This window comes from Ranitomeya variabilis, chromosome 3, assembly GCF_051348905.1.
Source record: "Ranitomeya variabilis isolate aRanVar5 chromosome 3, aRanVar5.hap1, whole genome shotgun sequence".
Taxonomy (NCBI): domain Eukaryota; kingdom Metazoa; phylum Chordata; class Amphibia; order Anura; family Dendrobatidae; genus Ranitomeya; species Ranitomeya variabilis.
Window position 1 is genome coordinate 296,653,359 of NC_135234.1, and position 22,281 is coordinate 296,675,639.

At 46.7% G+C, this 22,281-nt stretch overlaps 1 protein-coding gene across 1 annotated transcript in view; it reads left to right on the forward strand.

Annotated features, from left to right (window-relative positions):
- The first annotated feature begins 3,872 nt into the window (after positions 1–3,872).
- Positions 3,873–22,281, forward strand: part of LOC143815866 (fatty acid-binding protein, heart-like) — a 73,568-nt gene continuing 55,159 nt past the window's right edge. The window contains exons 1-2 of the mRNA XM_077295558.1: positions 3,873–4,142; positions 11,078–11,250. Of these exons, the coding sequence (XP_077151673.1) occupies positions 4,070–4,142; positions 11,078–11,250 (246 nt within the window). The 5' untranslated portion in view covers positions 3,873–4,069. The remainder of the gene's footprint in view (positions 4,143–11,077; positions 11,251–22,281) is intronic.

The following is a 22,281-nucleotide window of genomic DNA, read 5'->3' on the forward strand; positions in this document are numbered from 1 at the left end:
ACCCATCTCTTCAGGAAAGCCTACAGTCTGCAATAACCATTCTGTCGCCTCACCAACCACCGAGCTGCCGCCTCACCAACCACCCAAGCTGTCGCGTCACCAACCACCCGAGCTGCCGCGTCACCAACCACCTGAGATGCCGCGTCGCCACCGCCAGAGCTGCCGCCTCACCAACCACCTGAGCTGCTGCCTCACCAACCACCCGAGCTGTCACCTCACCAAGCACCCGAGCTGCTGCCTCACCAACCACCCGAGCTGCCGCCTCACCAACCACCCGAGCTGCCGCCTCACCACCACCAGAGTTGCCGCACCCCCGACCTCCTGTCTCTTCCCCATTATCCCGTAGAATGTAAGTCTGCAAGGAAAGGGTCCTTTCCCCTCTGTACCAGTCTGTCATTGTAAATTTGCTTACTGTAAATGATATCTATAACCCTGTATGTAACCCCCTTTTCTCATGTACAGCACCATGAAATGAATGGTGCTATATAAATAACAATAAATAAGTGGTGACGTGTTTCTATTATACTTTTCCTCTGATTATCCCACTCCTGGTTTTGGCTTACACATACGGAGGTAAAATACTGACCGAATACTGAGCGTGTGAACGTGGCCTGACTCTTCTATGTTCTCATTTTCATGAAGATTTATTCTGCTACATGGGGTTGTCGTCTTTCTAAAACCTCACACAAATCTGCAGCAAATACTGAATGTGTGAACAAACCATAAGGCGCCTATAGACAAATCATTTTTCAACAAAAGTTAAGCCACTCCTTTAATGGAGTAACTTGTGCCAGAAATGTACTCCAGTCCCTGACTGGTAACTTATGTAACAAGGAGCAGCCGATGATAGGATACGTCAAACTTAAGTGACTTGCACCTCTTAATGAATTTGCCGCTTCTACGGGTGCTATCACATTGCGTTCTTGCCCACGCCCAGTGGTCCCATAGGCGTCTATGTCATACTGAATGTGTGAACAAACCATAAGGCGCCTATAGACAAATCATTTTTCAACAAAAGTTAAGCCACTCCTTTAATGGAGTAACTTGTGCCAGAAATGTACTCCAGTCCCTGACTGGTAACTTATGTAACAAGGAGCAGCCGATGATAGGATACGTCAAACTTAAGTGACTTGCACCTCTTAATGAATTTGCCGCTTCTACGGGTGCTATCACATTGCGTTCTTGCCCACGCCCAGTGGTCCCATAGGCGTCTGAACCTCCTGCCAAAATTTGCGTGCAGGTGCCTACGGGACCATTGACTATAATGATGTGACAGAGGCAACGTGAACTCTGACGTGCATCATTTTTGGGCATGTACGCCTACTGAAGATGAACACCCAGAAGTAGAAGGTTGAATCTGAGTGTCCGTCTCCAGTATGTGGTTCGTCAGAAAATGACGCACCACAGAGCACACTTTGCCTCTGCCGTCAAAACTATTTTCAATGGGCACGTCGGCACATGCGCTCAAATCCCGTTTGGCGGTGTGTTCGGATGCAAGCCCTGACGGGACCACTGGATGAAAACAAGAACTCGATGTAAGAGGAGCTTTACATCACCACATGTACACCAGTCTTAATGGATCAGGGGGCTCTATGAGAACTTGGCACAGGCAGGGCCGTATTTGCCACTAGGCATTTGAGGGCACGTGCCTAGGGTGGGACAATGCGGGGGGCAGGACCTGAGCAAGGTTGCTTTTTTTTTTAATTTAAGTCGTGGGTCACCACCCGACCGACCGCCCCCCAGCCCCCACCGCCATGCATACAGGAGGGGGAATATGAGCCATGCATACAGGAGGGGGACTATGAGCCATGCATACAGGAGGGGGAATATGAGCCATGCATACAGGAGGGGGACTATGAGCCATGCATACAGGAGGGGGAATTTGAGCCATGCATACAGGGGGGGGAATATGAGCCATGAATACAGGGGGGGAATATGAGCCATGCATACAGGAGGGAGACTATGAGCCATGCATACAGGAGGGGGAATATGAGCCATGCATACAGGGGGGGGGGATATGAGCCATGCATACAGGAGGGGGAATATCAGCCATGCATACAGGGGGGGAATATGAGCCATGCATCCATACAGGAGGGGGAATATCAGCCATGCATACAGGGGGGGAATATGAGCCATGCATACATACAGGAGGGGGAATATGAGCCATGAATACGGGGGGGAATGTGAGCCATGCATACAGGGGGGAATATGAGCCATGCATACAAGAGGGGGGGGATTTGAGCAATGCATACAGGAGGGGGGGATATGAGCCATGCATATGGGATGGGAGGGAGATGAGCCATGCATACAGGAGGGGGGTCATTATACAGTATGGAGCATCATTTGTGGCCATTATACAGCATTGAGCATCATGTGGGATCATTATACAGTATGGAGAACTGTGTGGCCATTATACAGTATTGAGCATCATGTGTGGCCGTTATACAGTATGGAGTGTCATGTGTGGCCGTTATACAGTATGGAGCATCATGTGTGGCCATTATACAGTATTGAGCATCATGTGGGATCATTATACAGTATGGAGAACTGTGTGTGGCCATTATGCATTATGGAGTATCTTGTGTGGCCGTTATACAGTATGGAGCACTATGTGGCCATTATACAGTATGGAGAACTGTGTGTGGCCATTATACAGTATGGAGCATCATGTGTGGCCATTATATAGTATGGATCACTGTGTGGCCATATTTTTTTGTTTATAATTATTTTATATGAAACAGTTTGATCAGCAGTGCTAAATGGCTGTGGTTGGGATGTGGATATGGGTGTGACTAGTTGTGAAATGGGTGTGGTCAGAGGCGTGGCCTAAAATCTGTCATGGCGCGCTACGCGCGCCGCAAACTTTATACCTCCTTCCGTTCATCAAAAGTTGGGGGGTATGGTACCGCATTTGCCAGATCACGGCAAGTGCCGCAAATCCCATAGGGAATGAATGAGGCCAAACAGTGTTGCTGTAAGTGATCCATTACGTGGCAGATGCAGAAAAACTGCCCGATCTGCTGCTACTTTCACATCAGCGATTCTTGCCAAAGTCACTGCTGATAGTGTCATATCATACTCACCAAAGGGAGATGCAGCACTAAAAGTGCCTAGGGCAGCAGAAACTCTAACTACGGCCCTGGGCACAGGGCATCATTCAATGAAAGACTAACCTTAAAGGGGTTGTCCTGTCCAAATCAAAATGTCCGCAATCACTCTGTGTGACTGCAGACTTATGAACCCCCCCCCCTTCAGCACATGCACTGTGTGCTGAGGGGATTCACCGGTTTCAGATCCGGGGACGGAGGGTATGTATGAGACATACATACTCCGGCCAGAGCCTGGCCAGCAAGTGCAGCCTCGCTCCATACATTTGTGCGTGTGCTTGGGGGGATTCATAAGTTTACAGTCACAAAGAGTGATTGCAGACTTGTTGATTTGGACCGGACATCCACTTTAAAGGGGGTCTCCAGGCATTTGACATCGAAGACCTGTTATAGAATAGGTCACCAATATCAGTTTCATGGATATTACACGTTGAATGATGCTGCGCAGCACACTGCACATCGCCTCTGGAGGTATCGGACCCCCATTAATATGATATTGATGACCTTTTCTGGGACTAAGTATTGGATGTTATATGCCCCGAGACCCCCTTTAAGGTCACACTTGTGTTAAATGATGCCCTGTGCCAGGTTCTTTTAATTGTTACTTGCTCCATTGATAAAATGAATAATAGAACAGAAAAAAATAAGTAAAAATGTATTTAATAATAATAAAAAAAAATACCTGTATCAGCTGTACGCATCAGCAGGCTCAGCTCTGTGTGAGACACCCTGCAACTGTATGTTCCACAGCCTCCAAACAGCCGGCAAAAGGAGCGTCGACCAGGTGCCCATCAGCAAACGCTGAGATCTAGCCCCCCCGTGTAAGGACGGTCGCCCGGCCGTGACCTCTCTCCTGATGCTATAGGAGGGCTCTCCAGAGCACGTGACCGCTCACCAAGCTATATATAGCGCGGAGCCGCTGTGAGCAATAATCTGTGCGGCTCTCAGTGCGATCAGGCACAATGGTGGACAAATTCCTAGGGACCTGGCTGCTGGTGGAGAGCAAGAATTTCGATGACTACATGAAAGGGCTTGGTGAGTAACAGAAAAAGATATCTGTAAATGCAAGGGTTAAGTCATGCTACATAGCGATGCATACAGCTATAGCGCAGTATATAGAGATGGATGGATATATTATGTATGTGTGTATATATATATATATATATATATATATATATATATATAATGTATGTATGTAACTGTGGCAGGGATGTCCGACTGGCACATGAATGACATGATGGCTGTCTGCACCATGGCGAGGGACTGCAGCAGTGCGGATGGTGGCTGTGTGCTCACACCAGGCTCTCACAAGAGGATGGGGAAAGGGCCACTGAACTGCCCTGGGAGGGGTGCTGTGAGGCAGGGTGAGGGAGCTAATGAAGAAACAAGGGATGATCTGCTTAGAAGGCAGAGTCGGGGTCTCTATGTAGCCCTCCAGCCTAGAGGGGGCACATAGCACTACATATAGTACAGCTCTATGATAAAGAAGGCGTCCCCCATGCTTGTTACCTGGTCCAGTGATAAGGGTACTCAGCGCTCCGCCTGGCCTGTCATGCACCCTCACCAGCCAATAATACTGATGGCCATGCAGGGCCGGACTGGCCATAGGGCAGTTCTGGCAAATGCCAGAAGGGCCGGTGGCAGTAGTGGGCCGCTCGAATGTGCCGCTGTCGGCACACTCCCCACGCTGTCGCGGCACACTCCCGGCCCCGCATTCAACTATACCGGCGTCATAGACGCCGGTACAGTTGAATGCAATGATGGAGGAGAGAGCGTCTGCTGACTCCCCCTCTCCCATCATTCCCCGCTCTGCCTGCCGCTGACACTGCGGGTGCGCGATGACATCATATCATCGCGCACCTGCTGTGTGACCGGGCGGGCAGACTGCGACTGCTGAGACCAGAGCCAGAGCAGCGCGGGACACGAGGAGAGAGGTGAGTAGAGTGTTTGTTTTTTTTATCAATGAGTGATGACTGGATTGTGGAGCTATTGGGGGGGGGGGGGGGGCTGCCTGCCTGCATTACTTTCTATGGGGGCTGCCTGCCTGCATTACATTCTATGGGGGCTGCCTGCCTGCATTACATTCTATGGGGGCTGCCTGCCTGCATTACTTTCTATGGGGGCTGTGCTGCATTACATTCTATGGGGCTGTGCTGCATTACATTCTATGGGGGCTGCCTGCCTGCATTACTTTCTATGGGGGCTGCCTGCCTGCATTACTTTCTATGGGGGCTGCCTGCCTGCATTACTTTCTATGGGGGCTGCCTGCCTGCATTACATTCTATGGGGGCTGCCTGCCTGCATTACATTCTATGGGGGGCTGCCTGCCTGCATTACATTCTATGGGGGGCTGCCTGCCTGCATTACATTCTATGGGGGGCTGCCTGCCTGCATTACATTCTATGGGGGCTGTGCTGCATTATATTGTATGGTGTCTGCCTGCATTACATTCCATGGGCCTGTGCTGCATTATATTCTATGGGGCTGGCTGAATTCCATTACATGGGCCTGTGCTGCATTATATTCTATGGGGCTGGCTGCATTCCATTACATGGGCCTGTGCTGCATTATATTCCATGGGGCTGGCTGCATTCCATTCCATGGGCCTGTGCTGCATTATATTCTATGGGGCTTGCTGCATTCCATTCTATGGGCCTGTGCTGCATTATATTCTATGGGGCTGTGCTTCATTACATTCTATGGGGCTGTGCTGCATTACATTCTATGGGGGCTGCCTGCATTACATTCTATGGGGGCTGTGTTGCATTATATTGTATGGTGGCTGCCTGCATTACATTCTATGGGGGCTGGCTGCATTCCATTCCATGGGCCTGTGCTGCATTATATTCTATGGGGCTGGCTGCATTCCATTCCATGGGCCTGTGCTGCATTATATTTTATGGGGCTGGCTGCATTCCATTCTATGGGCCTGTGCTGCATTATATTCTATGGGGCTGGCTGCATTACATTGTATGGTGGCTGTGCTGCATTATATTCTATGGGGCTGTGCTGTATTACATTCTATGGGGCTGTGCTGCATTTAATTCTATGGGGCTGGCTGCATTACATTCTATGGGGGCTGTGCTGCATTACATTCTATGGGGCTGGCTGCATTACATTCTATGGGGCTGGCTGCATTACATTCTATGGGGGCTGTGCTGCATTACATTCTATGGGGACTGTGCTGCATTAAATTCTATGGGGCTGTTCTGTATTACATTCTATGGGGCTGGCTTCATTACATTCTATGGGGGCTGTGCTGTATTACATTCTATGGGGGCTGGCTGCATTACATTCTATGGGGGCTGTGCTGTATTACATTCTATGGGGGCTGTGCTGTATTACATTCTGTGGGGGCTGTGCTGTATTACATTCTATGGGGGCTGTGCTGTATTATAGTCTATGGGGGCTGTGTTGTATTACAGTCTATGGGGGCTGTGCTGTATTACATTCTATGGGGACTGAGCTGTAATGCTGGATACAGCTGTAATTATATGTTATATAGTCGTGTTACACTCCCCTCACTTCTTGTAGCCTACAAGTGTACAAAGATATTATACAGTCACCATGCGACAAGTGGGCCTATGTGACTTCAAATGCCAGGGCTGAATTTTAGTCCCAGTCCGGCCCTGTGGCCATGATACAGACCCCATTAGTTATCGTGCGGATCTGTGATGGCGTTAGTCAGAGAACATCTAAAACCCTCTTGATTAGAGCTGCAGCTCTTGCATGCTGTACCAGTCCAGCTCTGTATGATGATTCATATATGATGATAAACACTGTCCATTTCTAAAGGCTTATCTGAGAAATCTAATGTCAGTGATGTCAGTAACGCGCTTGTCCGCTCATTACCAGTCAGCACCTTCGATCCATATGTTATAAGCAGTGACCCCTGGCAGGCGGCTCACTTTTCATGCTTCAGCAAGCTGCCATTACTTTACTGTGACCTTAGGCTTACATCTGAGGACACATTAAAGTAGTTTACGTGTGTGTGTGTGTGTGTGTGTGTGTGTGTGTGTGTGTGTGTGTGTATGCATATACATGACCGCCCTCTTCTCTCACCATGTGAAGTCTATTTACTTTACAATAGCAAACATGGACATTCCTTGAGGCATATGGTAATATTTATAAGGAAGAACCAACCAAGAAGTACCCTCCACTATGGGATATGGACAGCATGTGAGTATTATACACATAGACATTGGTAGACAAAATAAGGTGGCTCCTACACCCATTACTCCAATCAAGGAACCTGTGTGATTACTTTTATAGAAATGCTCTAAAATCTAATAGTCCATTTTATAGCCCTGGCCATCCTGCCCCCAAAAGATCACTTACTGGCCATAAACCAACATAAAGCAGAAATAGAGAGAGGCGCAGAATGAGTTTATAAGTATTGAGGTCAGATGACACGGGGCACGACTGAGAACTCTTCCTTACCTCTGCTCCTGGTTGGATCATACCAGATACAAGATAAAAGGTCTACCTTTTCCCCCAAAACAGCTCCAGTTTTGTCCATTAAATCAGTCTGTCTACTATTGAAGCTCCATCCCTTGTGCCTGAGCAACACAGCTCACTGGGAAGAGAGGGGCTGTGAGCCTTTTATCTAGTGTATGTACTTAGAATTTACAGGACCATTAAGTGTCACGCTAAGAACATGACCAGAATAGGACAGCTGCCTGAGTATGTAGGTGGTTCAAGGATGGTTTTGAAATGGTAATAAAACCACACATATGGGAACATTAAGAACAAAAGACGTGAAAGTAGTGCCAATTATGTCCAATCAGGTTGTTTTTTTCATTTTCTAAAGGACCTTTTGAGAAGTGAGAGCTGGCGTTTCATTGGTCAATGTGGGTGTTTTCTCCCCTATTCTGTTGCTCTAGTCTTCTTACACTGGCAACAAGTTGCTTTATTCTTGCTTCATATATTAGCGTTGGGCTGCTTATTGCCAGGTTAAAGAAGAAAAATATTTAGAATTGAGCATCGTCACTGGTTAATACCTTTTAATGGCTAACTGAAAAGATGGTAACAAATTGCAAGCTTTCAAGACTACTCAGGTCTCTTCATCAGGCATAGACTAATACAAAATCTGAAGAATCACATATTTATGCACAACACAGCACAGAAATAATGCAATAGATAAGACAGGTGACACGATAAGGAGTGTGAATGTTTTATTATACACCACATTGTACTTAATTATTTGTACTAAATGTCGAACTGGGGTCTGTATGTGGGGGAGACAGGGCAAAAGCTTAGAACAAGGATGAATTCTCACCACCACACAATAAGAGAAAAAAGAATGGATCTACCTGTGGCAATACATTTTTTTTATCCCAGATCACAGCACCATGGACATGAGATTACTTGTATTAAAAGGTAACTTCAAATCTCCGAGAGACATGCATTTATGTCTTTTTACATCAGTTAAGGAATCTGCTCCTCAGACCTTGTGGGGGCATCACAACACAGAACCAGACCCCGATCAGAGGACAATAAGACATTCACACTCCTTATGTATTATTATTATTATTATTATTATTATTATTATTATTATTATTTATTGTTATAGCGCCATTTATTCCATGGCGCTTTACAAGTGAGGAGGGGTATACATAATAAAAACAAGTACAATAATCTTAAACAATACAAGTCATAACTGGTACAGGAGGAGTGAGGACCCTGCCCGCGAAGGCTCACAATCTGCAATGAACTGTTCCAATATTTATGGACACAACTGTTTATCACTCTTCCATTCTAAATATTTTTTCTATCTATTGGCTAACACGGTACAAATATATATATGTATTCAATATATATATGAATAATAGACAGCACTGCTGACTTTACTGGATCAGAAAGCCTGACACACAGGATACTTATTGAAGCTTTTCCTCCGGATCTCGGGTGCTCCACCAAAAAACATTGAGATGCAATCCATATAACGAAGGAAAAATAGGCAGCACTCACCGGTCCTTAAAATGGTTTGTCCTTCATTCAGTCGTGGTTAAAAACCTTCATAGCTCGGGGGCGTGTGAGGATGAGAGTGTGCAGGTTCTGACGACGGCCGTTTCGCGCCGATATAGCTCTCTCTCTCTCTCTCTCTCTCTCTCTCTCTCTCTCTCTCTCTCTCTCTCTCTCTCTCTCTCTCTCTCGTATCAGGTTAAAGTAGGTCATGAACATTAGAATGTTTTGGTGAAGCTATTGGTGTAGGATGCCAAAGCTATTTATTATGGAGGCTATGGACTGATGTGTTCTTGAGGTTTAAAACTGAATGAATGGCCATCTGCAAGCTGAAAGACTTTGATCTAATGGGAACTAACCATGCCAGGCTCACTTTGTCTTTCCACTTTTCCCTCTCTTTGAGGGTAGACAAGGGCTTCTATGGTATTGCCACTCTGCATTTAGAAAAGGAAAATGGTCCAGTATGGCGCATTCCCTTTAGCAGACATAGGATGCCTTATAGGTTGGTTGGAAGACATTCAGCTGTCCAATGGTCAGACAGGCATTCTTCCAGGTGATATTGTTTTTCTTCATTCAGGTATTAGGAGATGTAAATTTACATTTCATTACACATTTTTGCCATAAACAAGTGTCTTTGTGGTTATTTTGTAAAACTAAGCTGGTGGGTCTACAGTCAGAAACCTTGTTCAAGTCTTAAAGGGAACCTGTCACCTGAATTTGGCGGGACCAGTTTTGGGTCATATGGGCGGGGGTTTCGGGTGTTTGATTCACCCTTTCCTTACCCGCTGGCTGCATGCTGGCCGCAATATTGGATTGAAGTTCATTCTCTGTCCTCCGGAGTACACGCCAGCGCAAGGCAATATTGCCTTGCGCAGGCGTGTACTCCGGAGGACAGGGAATGAACTTCAATCCAATATTGCGGCCAGCATGCAGCCAGCGGGTAAGGAAAGGGTGAATCAAACACCCAAAAACCCCGCCCATATGACCCAAAACTGGTCCCGCCAAATTCAGGTGACAGGTTCCCTTTAAGTCATAAACTAGTCCCAAGTGGCTTGATTTTACAATCCTTTAACTACAAGCACTCCTGTTACAGATGTAATGCACCCAATCTTCGCCCCTGTATGTGCCAGTGACAATGCGGTATTCATCTAGCAACTATCTAAAGGATATTACTGTCCAAGATCTTTATGTATGACAGCATAAATAAGCTTATATTAACATAAGGAACTCCTGTGGAGAGAAGGCATTAGTCCACGTCTTGGCTTTTCTTCAGTGTTGGTTGACAATTGTTCCTTTGTTAATATCTGTCCAGAAGTTTGAGGAGGGAGGGAGAGCCGTACTAATGCACACAAGCTGTACGGGCATAAGGGTGACTTACTGTATTCAGAGACAGCACAGAAAATGAATGGCTTGATTCTCACCCACTGCACAGCTGGCACACTAGAAGATTGCATAGCACCACATTGTATAGTACTACACAAACAAAGATTATGCTTGCTGGCTACAGAAATTGGTCAGTGGATAGAAAGACATTTCCCTTGTAAGTCTAAATAGTTTACCTACTAAATAGCTACATATTAATATTAAAACTAATGTCAGGACTACATGTGAACAATTTGGATTTAAGACTTTCATTTGACCTAGCTCCTCGTCAAGAGCGTACAACACAGGCTTGCCAGAAGAATCACACGCACTATCTAAATGGCCAACCTTCCTCTCACTGTGACTGACCTTGCCGTGAAGGTTGGGTAAAGTCTGAAGCATTATGAAAGCTAGAATTAAAAGTGCAGGTGTATTATGTGTCATGTTACAGCCACAGGGTAAGATTATATTTCTCCTGTTTCCCTTCTTATGTCTATATATTGTAATTTGTAGGCATGCTTTAGTAAAATAGTAATTTAACTGTATTTTTATCTTGAACACATAAAACTCATTCCTTGAGCTTCGGGCTTTTGTACATAAACATATTTTTAATTTAATTAATTTTGTGGCTTTTATTTTAAAAGGTGTTGGCTTTGCCACTCGACAAATTGCAAATGTTACCAAACCCACTACAATCATCAGCTGCGATGGGGACATAATTGTGCTGCAGACACAGAGCACTTTCAAGAACACGGAGGTCAAGTTTAAACTGAATGAGGAATTTGATGAGACCACAGCGGATGATCGGAAGGTTAAGGTGAGACATGGTTATTGGCTCACATGTCGGCATCTGGGCCTCGCCAACAAGAGGACGCCTGTAGCCGAGCACATCAGTGGATACAGACAATGCCCAAATGACACGTTTATTTATTTTTAGCATAATTACAAAAGATGCTACATAATCAGATCTGTGAAGCAGCAGGGATCAATATATGATTACCTGTATAAACTGCCTCCTCAGCTGTGCCCCACCAGGCGGAGCAGCATTTCATCATTGAGGCCACCTTACCATTTGGGAGGCGTTGCTCATTGGGCCCTATTCTGCATTCTTAACATTGTGCTTTTTTTGTCATAAGCCCTAATTTATGGTATCCAGAGCAGTTTTGATACACATTTCAATATTTGCAGCATAAATTAACATGCTGCAGATTTTAGATCCATGGGGTGGGTCTTTTTATAGTGATTTTAGTCTGCAGTGTTGATGAGGTTCTAGTATATTTGGGTGGGAATTCTGCTGCATATATACATACACTCTCCACACGTATAATGAGGAAATTAAATACAGACTGTAATCATTGGATAAACTGTAGAAAATAATACAATCTAATAATGAAAATAATTCTTCCCTAATAACCATGAAAACGGACCATGTTTAATGAAGGTCCTTATGTTCAGTTGTCCTTTTACTCAAATTTATCTGGATGCTCAGTACAATTTTTATGTTAAAAAGAAAAAGGACTCACCTTGAACCACCGTCCTACTGCTGCCTGTGTTTCCCAACGGTTTCCTGGTTTCAGTCTCATTCAACCTTTTTATTTAGTCCATGACAGAAGAGAGATTAGAATGTGAAGGCTGCAGACAATCAGTGGCCCCTGATTGGCTGAATGTCATGTCATTTCCCCCATTGGAGGAGGAAGCCAAGCGAAGGACACAGGCAGCAGTGTGGCAGAATAATAAATTAATAAATATCCAGAAAGTAAGTATACTGTGTTCCTTTTTGTTTTAATATATCCATGGACCCATTTTTAATATACTGTAAAACACTTAAGAGTCATTGGTGCTGATTTAGTTCATAACATAAATGTCCCTGGTGGCATAAGCAGAATACAGGCACTATTATTTTCCATCAGTGGTGTGTACATTCAGTTGACAGCGCTGGGGAGGGCGGCTGAGAGGCTATTGAGCTCTTGTATCTGCACTTCCAATTGCTTATGTTTGCAAAATGAGTGAATTGCCTTGTAGGTTTATGTTAGAAAATTGCTGTAAAAATAGTCCCTTAATATAGAAGCATATAGTATTATGTGGCACCCCAGGAGTTCGGGTACCACAGTAGTACTGCCTTCCTCTCGGGGAGGGTAGTGCTACGCCTGGAAACAAGAGGGATCTCTTTGGCAGGTAAATCACACACAGAACACCTTCTGAATCCAGGCAAGGAGGGGGAGCTCAAAACCCTGTTTTAGGACAGCTTCCCTGAATAAAGATCTTGGTTCTGGAGGAGGAGTCCGTTCAGTTGAGTTCAGTTCAGTCTGGAGCAGACAGTGAAAGGGAAGGAGCAGAGGAGAGATTTCCGGGCTCAAGGAGGCTGCGAGTGGGCCTCTGAGGAGCCAGACCGCAGAAACCGGGTATCGGGAGCCCGAGGCTAGAGTGGAACTGTAGGACACTTAGCAGAACCGGAGGGCGAAGGACTACTCGTATACTGCCCAATTTAAAGGGAACCTGTCACCCCATTTTTTGAAGATGAGCTAAAAATAGCATTAAATAGGGGCAGAGCTGGGCGTTACATTAGTGTCTTTTGTGTGCCTTTATTACCCACCTATGCTGCTGAAATACCTTTGTAAAGTCGCCGTTTTCTGCTGTCACTCACGCTGGTCTGGTCAAATGGGCGTGGTGACAGCGCTGTTTCTCCCCCAGAATCCTGCTCATCATTACGTTGGTGGCGTAGTGGTGTGCGCATGTCCAAAAGGCGAATCCACTGCCCAGGTGATGAAAAACAGCGCGATCTGCGCTATTCAGCCATTTACCGGTGGGTGCGGCCATCTTTCCTGCACGCGCGGCCACAGGAAAGATGGCCGCGCCCACCGGTAAACGGCTGAATAGCGCAGATCGCGCTGTTTTTCATCACCTGGGCAGTGGATTCGCCTTTTGGACATGCGCACACCACTACGCCACCAACGTAATGATGAGCAGGATTCTGGGGGAGAAACAGCGCTGTCACCACGCCCATTTGAACAGACCAGCGTGAGTGACAGCAGAAAACGGCGACTTTACAAAGGTATTTCGGCAGCATAGGTGGGTAATAAAGGCACACAAAGACACTAATGTAACGCCCAGCTCTGCCCCTATTTAACGCTATTTTTAGCTCATCTTCAAAAAACGGGGTGACAGGTTCTCTTTAAGCCTGTGGTACAGCAGCATCCTGGAGTCACCGTGCAGAGACCCCAGAAGGAACGGCTCAAGCTGCTTACCATACAGGTACCTGTCCCAGGACAGGGGAAAGAATCGGGACCTTGTTAGGACACTTCAGACAGCAAGGGACTATAGCAAGCGCAAAGTGGAAGGCTCCCAACCTGACTTGCCAAGGAAATTCCACTTGTTTCTGGACTTCCTGGACTCCTAATGTACCTGTTGCCGGTACCCTGGACTGAGGCCTGTTACATCTTCAGTAAACCAGGTAAAAACTACAACGCAGTGTCCTTTACTCATTCACCGGCATACACCATCATCGCCATACACCCTAGGACCCCTGGAGACCCCGCTTCACCTGTGGGAAGCGTTACCATCATTGCTGCAACAACATCCCCCAGAGGACCCCTTTAAAGCAGCGTCGGTCCCACTATTGACCGAGCAGCACAGGTGGCATCACGAAAAATAGGTATTAAGCTTACCGTTAATGATGTTTCCAGGAGTACATCCTGAGAGCACCCTGGAGGACGTCCTCCTCCCCTTGCTGGGACAGGAAACACACGAGAGTTCAAAAGGTCCGGTCCCACCCCCAATCCTCAGTGTTGTAACAAGAACCGCCTCAAGGAAATGCAGAAAAATATACTTTAATGGTCAATAGAACATATTACATCATGTACCAGGAACATATTACATCATATGCTAGGAACATATTACATATATGTCAGGCTTATATTACATATGCATATCAATATTACCAGGGAGGGAACTACCAGTGCTGTCAGGATGGACTCCGGGAAACATCATTAACGGTAAGCTTAATACCTATTTTCCAGGACGTCCCTCCTGACAGCACCCTGGAGAGTACCAAAGCACCTCCTCAGGGTGGGATTACCGCTTGGAGAACTTTTCTCCCAAACGCAGTATGTTGACCAGACAAAACATCAAGTTTATAATTTTTTTATAAAAGGTATTTGCACTAGCCCATGTTGCGGCCTTACAAATCTGCTCTAGAGAGGCGCCTGCCCTCTCGGCCCAAGAAGTAGCTATCCCTCGGGTAGAGTGTGCGTGGAGACCATTTGGAGGTGGAATCCTCTCCGACTGGTAGGCCTCAGAGATCACAGACGTGATCCAACGAGCGATAGAGGCCTTAGAGGCCTTTTTACCTTTATTCTTACCACCGAACAAAATAAACAAATTTGGATCAATGCGCCATGAGTTGGTGGCTGACAGGTAGTCAAGGACCGCCTGCCTGACATCAAGAGAATGCAGAGCTTTTTCTTTAGAATTAGAAGGGTTACTGCAAAAGGATGATTTCCTGATTCCTATTTTTAAGCATTCCCACTTTTGGAATAAACGAGGGGTCCAGTTTAAGGATTAAGCTATCATCTCTAATCTGGAGGTACCTTGTGCACAGGGCCTGAATTTCCCCCACCCTCTTAGCTGTGGTAATTGCTACTAAGAATGCTGTTTTACGTGTTAGGACTGGAATGGGCATGTTATCAGCTGAGGCGTAATTATCTTTACAGAGGAATCTGAGGACCAAATTAAGGTCCCAAGAAGGCGATAATTGTCTAATGGTGGGGCGCAACCTTTGGGTGGCTCTGATAAATCTAACTATCCACGGGTGAGTGTCATGATCTGTACTTTTGCCCTGTCCTGCACTTGAATAATATGCCATTTGATGGATGTAACTGTTCTCTCTGGTTTCTATTAGCTGTGATTTATGTATTTAATTGTGCTAAGAGTTTACCTGTAACAATGTCTCCTTCCCCCAATACTTGCAGCCCTAAGCTTTAATGTAATTAAGCTTTGTCAACACTAGTGAAGGAATAGCCATTCTTCCTCTCAGCAGGTGGCTAGTCAAATGTACATACGACCTAGACTAAGTGGAGCCGACCAAAATAGAATCTTCTGGTGGACTCAGCCATTGAATAAAAGGTGTGACCCCTACCCCCTTCATGGGCGGATCCCAGGAGCTCAGACAATCCATTCTTATTTTGAGATCAGATGTGAGTTGACCCTTGAAGGAGAAGGAGTGGGGATTCTTAGCTGAGGCAAGACCCCACGTTCATCTGTGACTGCGGAAGCGAACGGAGCGAGACTTGAGCTGAGGACATATCTCGTCGTTCGTGGGATTGTTTTGGGATCCCTTGGACTCGTGTGGACTATTGCTTTGTTAGCTGGCACAAGGATTATCGGGAGGTGCCCCGAACCTGTTCCGTTGGACTAATTGTGGACTCTGTAGATCTACCTGCATGTGTTGTTCCAGCGTTCTTGATAATAAATATGTGGAATCATCCATTGGCCTGTTGTCCCTTCTTGCTCTGCCATACACCCCGTCACAGTGAGCCGCTAGGGGATAGTCTAAAAAGGAGCTAAGTGCCGAGATCTGCACTTTCAAGGTGCTTGGCTTAAGCCCTTTGTCAAATCCGGCCTGCAGAAAGTCCAGAATTCTGGGTAAGTCGGGAGTGCCTGCCGCAACCTCAGACCTGCCACCCTCCAGACAGAAACGCCTCCAGATCTTCAAGTAAATTGCCGATGTGACCGGCTTCCTACTGGACTTGATAGTGGCTATTACTTGGTTCGACAGACCTCTTGCCTTCAGGATGTTCCCTTCAGGATCCAGGCTGAGAGATGTAGCTTCTCTGGGTTCGGGTGATACACTGGGCCCTGGTGGATTACATCTGCCCTAAGAGGAAGCTCTACTGGGTTCTCGATTGCCAGGTCCACTAGAAGAGAGAACCAACTCCTTCTTGGCCAGTATGGAACAACCAAAATAACTCGAGCCTGATCCTCCTTGATCTTTCTGAGAACAGCCAGAATTAGTGCCAGAGGAGGGAATGCATATGAGAGGGGTTCCGTCCATTGCTGGCTTAGACCATCTATCCCTTCCGGAAGATCCCGGGGGTTCAGCGAGAAGAATCTTGAGACCTTCGAATTTCTCCTGTTTGCGAAAAGGTCTATACTGGGAGTTCCCCAACGAAGACACAAATCCTGGAAGATATCTTGGTGGAGTTCCCACTCTGTTGCAAACACCCTTCTCCTGCTCAAGTAGTCCGCTATGACGTTCTGGGAGCCCTCTAGATGAATTGCCGAGATGGAAAGGACCGATCTTTCTGCCCAGCGAAATATTCTCCCTGCCAGCTCCTGCAGCGGATGGTGTCTTGAACCTCCTTGGTGCTTCAGAAAGGAGACCGTTGTCACATTGCCGGACAGTATCCTGACATGACAATTCTCCAGAGTGCGACGGTTCCTTCTCAAGGCTTCCCAAACAGCATACAGCTTTTTGAAGTTGGATGAGTTGTGAATGACGTCTGGAGGCCATCTCTGTTGTGAACTCTGTTTTCAGGCTCCCTCTTGTGGTCACTGGTGGTATTGTGTGACTTTTGCTTTGGGCTCCCCCTGGTGGCTTTGTTTGTTATCCTGCTGGTCTCTGGCTATCAGCTGGTTCGTTATCCTCTGGGAGGTTCCTATATAGCTCTCTTTTACTTCCACTTGTGGCCGGCTGTCGATGTAATCAGTGCTACTCAGATTCCTTCTGACTACCTTGCTCCCAGTCCATCCAGGATAAGCTAAGTTTTGTTTGCTCATTTTTTGATCAGAAGTGTTTATCATGTTTTCTGTTCCAGCTTGCTAAAATGTAATTCCCTCGCTTGCTGGTTGCTCTAGTGGGCTGAGTTTCTCCCCACACACCGTTAGTTGGTGTGTGGGTTCTTGAAATCTCAGGATGGATATTTTGTAAGGGTTTTTTATTGATCGCATAGACCCCTGCTCTATTTTCTGCTTTCTAGTACTAGTGGGCCTCTTTTGCTGAATCTGATTTCATCCCTATGTATGTGCCTTCTTCTTACTTCACCGTTAATATTTGTTGGGGGCTTCTATATCTTTGGGGATTATTTCTCTGGAGGCAAGCGAGGTCTTTCTTTCTCTTTAGGGGTAGCTAGTTCCTCAGGCTGGCTCGAGACGTCTAAGAATTTTTTAGGCACGTTCACCGGCTACCTCTAGTTGTTTTGGATAGGTTCAGATTTGCGATCAGTCCAGTTACCATCTCCCTAGAGCTCGTCCTTAGTTTAATCACTTGATGATCTATTTGTGATCCTCCGCCACTAGGGATCATAACACATCTCCCTTGTAGGATCCTGCCTTTTAAATGAGCTCCCCAGCCCCAGGCGCTGGCGTCTGTAGTAACTACCATGTAGGGATCGGTAGACCATAGCACTCCGTTTCTTAGTTTCTCTGGGTCTGTCCACCAAAGGAAAGATCTTCGTACTGGATTTGGTAGACTTAAAATACTGTCCAGAGAAGACTGACGATGGTCCCACTTGGAGAGAATTAAACTTTGCAGTGGTCTTGAATGGAACTGTGCCCATCTTACACACGGTATGCAAGCCGTCATTAGGCCTAGCACTCTCATGGCCATCCTTATTGAGACTCTGCGTTCTAATAGGAGTCTGATCTGAATCCGTATTGCCTCCAGCTTGGACTCTGGTAGTAGGGATATTCTGTTTGCAGAGTCCAGACACACCCCCAGGAAGATCTTTCTGTGTTCCGGAATCAGGTCGGATTTCTGCCAGTTTATGATCCATCCCAATTGTTTCATCACAGAGATAGTTCGGTTCCTGTGATCTGACAGAATTTCTGGTGTTCTTGCTACCAAGAGAAAGTCATTGAGATATGGGACTATTATGATCCCTTGGTTTCTCAGGAAAGCCACGAGCTCTGACACCAGCTTTGTAAATACACGAGGTGCTGAGGCAAGCCCGAACGGAAGGCACTGAAACTGGTAGTGACAGGTCCCGGACGGCAGAACTACCGCAAACCTCAGAAGCCTCTGAGATAGACGGTGGAGAGGGACCTGATAATAGGCACTCTTCAGGTCGAGAGTGCACATCACAGCATCCTGATCTATGAGGAGGATAGCTGATCGTATTGACTCCATACGGAACCTCTTGTACCTGACCCAGGCATTCAGAGGTTTCAGATTTACTGTTGTGCGAGAATCACCGGATGGTTTTGTTATGGAAAATAGGGAAGAGTAGTGTCCCTGGCCTAGTTCTAGTGGTGGTACTGGTACTATGACTTCTGAGGAAAGCATATCCATTAAGTCTATCAACATGGGAGAGTCTCGCATAACCACCGTAGGTACGATGTACCTGTCTGGTGGAGGGGAGTAGAGCTCGATACTGTAGCCTTCTGACACAGTCCGAAGGACCCACTGATTTTGAGTGATTCGGCCCCAATTGCTCGCAAAATGGCGAAGCCTTCCCCCTATAAGGGTGGCGTCATTGTGTCTTAGATTTAGAGGAGGGGCTGAAGAAGAAACTTCTGTTCTTATTACCCTGGCTACGGGAACCCCTATTAAAACCTCTATTGGACCTTCCCCCTCTGAAGTCGGACTGTCTTCTGAAGGGAAACCCTCTCCGAAAGGACTGAGACCTCTTAGGCTTGTCCTCTGGAAACCCCTTTTTCTTGTCAGAAGCCGACTCTAAGATAGTATCTAGGGAAGGACCAAATACCCTTGCTCCTGGAAAGGGAATTGAACACAATTTTGTCTTAGAAGCATTATCGCCAGACCAAGACCTTAGCCAGACCGCCCTTCTAGCCGCATTGGATAATGAACCATTTCTAGCTGAAAATCTGACTGATTCAGCCGTCATATCAGACAGAAAAGCCATGGCAGATCTCATTATAGGGAGAGAATTTAGAATTTCGGACCTCGGGCTCCTCCAATTGACCCATCCAAAGGTACATAGACCGGGCTACCGAGGTAGCTGCAATGTTGGTCTTAATTAGAGCCGCGGAAGATTCCCAGGCCCTCTTTTTATCAATATGTCCGCTTTCCGATCCATAGGATCGCGCAAGTTTGATGAGTCCTCGAATGGTATAGCTGTCTTTTGGGCAACCTTTGCCACCGGAACATCTACTTTGGGTATCTCATCCCATAGTTTTACATCCTCCGGCTCGAATGGTAGACGCGCCTTGAAGTCTTTAGACAATACCAGCCGACGTTCTGCCTCTTTCCACTCTTCGAGTAACATGGCTTTAATATGCTCACTAACTGGGAAGACAGTTTGCCGACGTGACATAAGTCCCCCAAACATCAGGTCCTGCCTGGATTGTGGCTTAGATGTCTCTTCTATCTGCATTGTGCATCGCACAGCCTGCACAAGATCATTCGTATCCGCCGCCTGGAAGAGATATTTCCTTTGGTGGTCCTGGCTCCCTGAAGGAAGCTCACCCTCTTCTTCTGAGACAAAGTCTTCAGAGTCAGATTTGTCCTCGGAGGTAAATTCCAGCTCTTTTAAGTCTCATTCCCATCTGGCTCTTTTGCGGCTGGGAATGGGGCTGGACTTTTCCACCATGCTAGCCAGAGAAGCCTGGACCTCTTCTCGTATTAGGGACCTCATTTCAGACAATAAAGCGGGCTGCTCATCTCTCATAACCTTGGATGTGCAATCTGCACATAAGGTTTTCCCATGAGTGTCCGGAAGCTTCACGCTACATATAGGGCATCTACTGGACTTTCCAGAAGCCTTGCCGGATTTCTTAGATGGACCAGGGGGAACAGCGGGGGTTCCCTTATCCTTAAATGACATAAGATAGGGAAAGTAATGGGGCAGCTGCTCGGGCTTGCAGATAGGGGAGTTTGCGCTATGCGCACTTACCCCCTCCTCGGCTGGTGTGCCTTCCATGACTCCCGAAGTAGAAGGTCCCCGCAGCTCACAGCGCCGAACAGAAGCGCTTCAGCCGCTGTGTGATCCACACTGGCGCGCACACACTTCCCCCGTACATACAGCGTTACCGGAAGTGACGGTAACAGATGCCGCAAAACCGGAAGTGACGCGGTCCCTGGGAACCTCTGCCGGAAGACTCCGCGCCCGGCACCACGCTGTCCGGATGCCCGTGCGAACCTCAGGAACCGCGTCCGCAGCCGAGAGCCTCCCACCGGGAGGAGCGGCTGCTGGTCTTTGGAGCAGAGGGACCCCCCTCTGGAGGGTTTCTGCCCTGAGCCTCTTGACAGGGGGAAGGGTATTGGCAAGCTGCACGATCCCCCTGAGCTCCGGTAAGCTGCGCAGCTTCTCTCGTGCGTCCCTTGCAGGGACAGGAAAAACACTGAGGATTGGGGGTGGGACCGGACCTTTTGAACTCTCGTGTGTTTCCTGTCCCAGCAAGGGGAGGAGGACGTCCTCCAGGGTGCTGTCAGGAGGGACGTCCTGGAAAATTTTATCACAAATTCCCTTAAAAGACCGTCCCCATCGGTTTGAGTCCCAGGGCATTGACCGGGTCGCAGCCACCGTGACATCCCCTATAAGAAGCGACTGGACCCGGTACCGAATACCCCAGTCCCTGGTAGGGTGACTCAATTATATAATTGTGTGTAATGTAGTGCTTATGTGCTCCTGTAATCTGTACTTGCAGCAATATTCATTTCTTTGGAAATATATATAATCTGTTATTTAGTAAAGTATAAGGGTATGTTCCCACGTTCAGTATTCGGCAGCGCTTAGGACGTAGCACAAGTCCGCTCCGTCCAAAGCACTGCCTGCTTTGGAATGCAGGTGATTCCACATGTATTCACTAAACCGTGCGGAATCACCGCGCCCAATACATTGGATGGGAAATTTATCTTGCGAAGACAGAGCGTGTCCACAAGATAAATTGACATGCTGCAGTCTCGAAAGACGCACCACATGTCCGTCTACACAGGGAAGCTGCACGCATAGTGGTCTGGAGATGATATTTCTTCAAATCCCATCCACTATGCTGTAACATCTGGCTGCTGCAGATGAACGCAGCGTCAAACCCACAGCGTTTACGGACCATGGAAACGTACCCTAAGACTAAATGTGTGCCATTACACCAGACCAGTATCAAACAGGGGCTTACTAAGATTATAAAGGCAAAAAGAAAATAAAGCCAGCTCACCACCCTCCAGGTGCACGGAACTTCCGTCCTGATGAGACGATATGCAGCATGAAGGGAAAAAAAAGGGTCTTTGTTCCAGCTCCTTTATTAAAATTGGAGATGTTACTAAAGGAGCTGGAACAAAGACCCTTTTTTTTCCTACATGCTTACTAAGAGTAACCATATCCATATACAACTAAACAAATAAAGTAGTGCTATAGCATGCAAACATGAAATATGAAAATTGAATTGCAATACTGCACTATAAAATGTGAAAAATATAGCGCTAGCGCTACAGAGTGCTACTTTATTTGTTTAGTTGTGTATGGAGATGGCTACTCTTAGTGAGCACCTGTTCACACCTGATTTCTGTTTGGAAGTGACGGTCAGTCTTTTGACATTTGTATGCATTGGCTCTCTGACTGAGCAATCCGCCCCTCAGCCTCAGGCGTTTTTAATTATAGCAGGATCCTACCTTCACATAGAGATATATACTTTAGTCTTGGAGAGGATTCACATTAGGCAGGTCCCAGCAACGAGAATCGCCTTATCGTGGCTGCTGGGTACACGTGAATTGGCCAATTTATGCGCTAAGCATTCTAAATTTTTCATATTTTATAGTGCAGTAATGCAAATCAAGTTTCATATATTTCATGTATGCGTGCTATAGCGCTACAGAGTGCTACTATATTTGTTTAGTTTACTACACCAGACCAGGTTCTAGATCACAGATGGATTTCTGCCAGGATATATATCTATA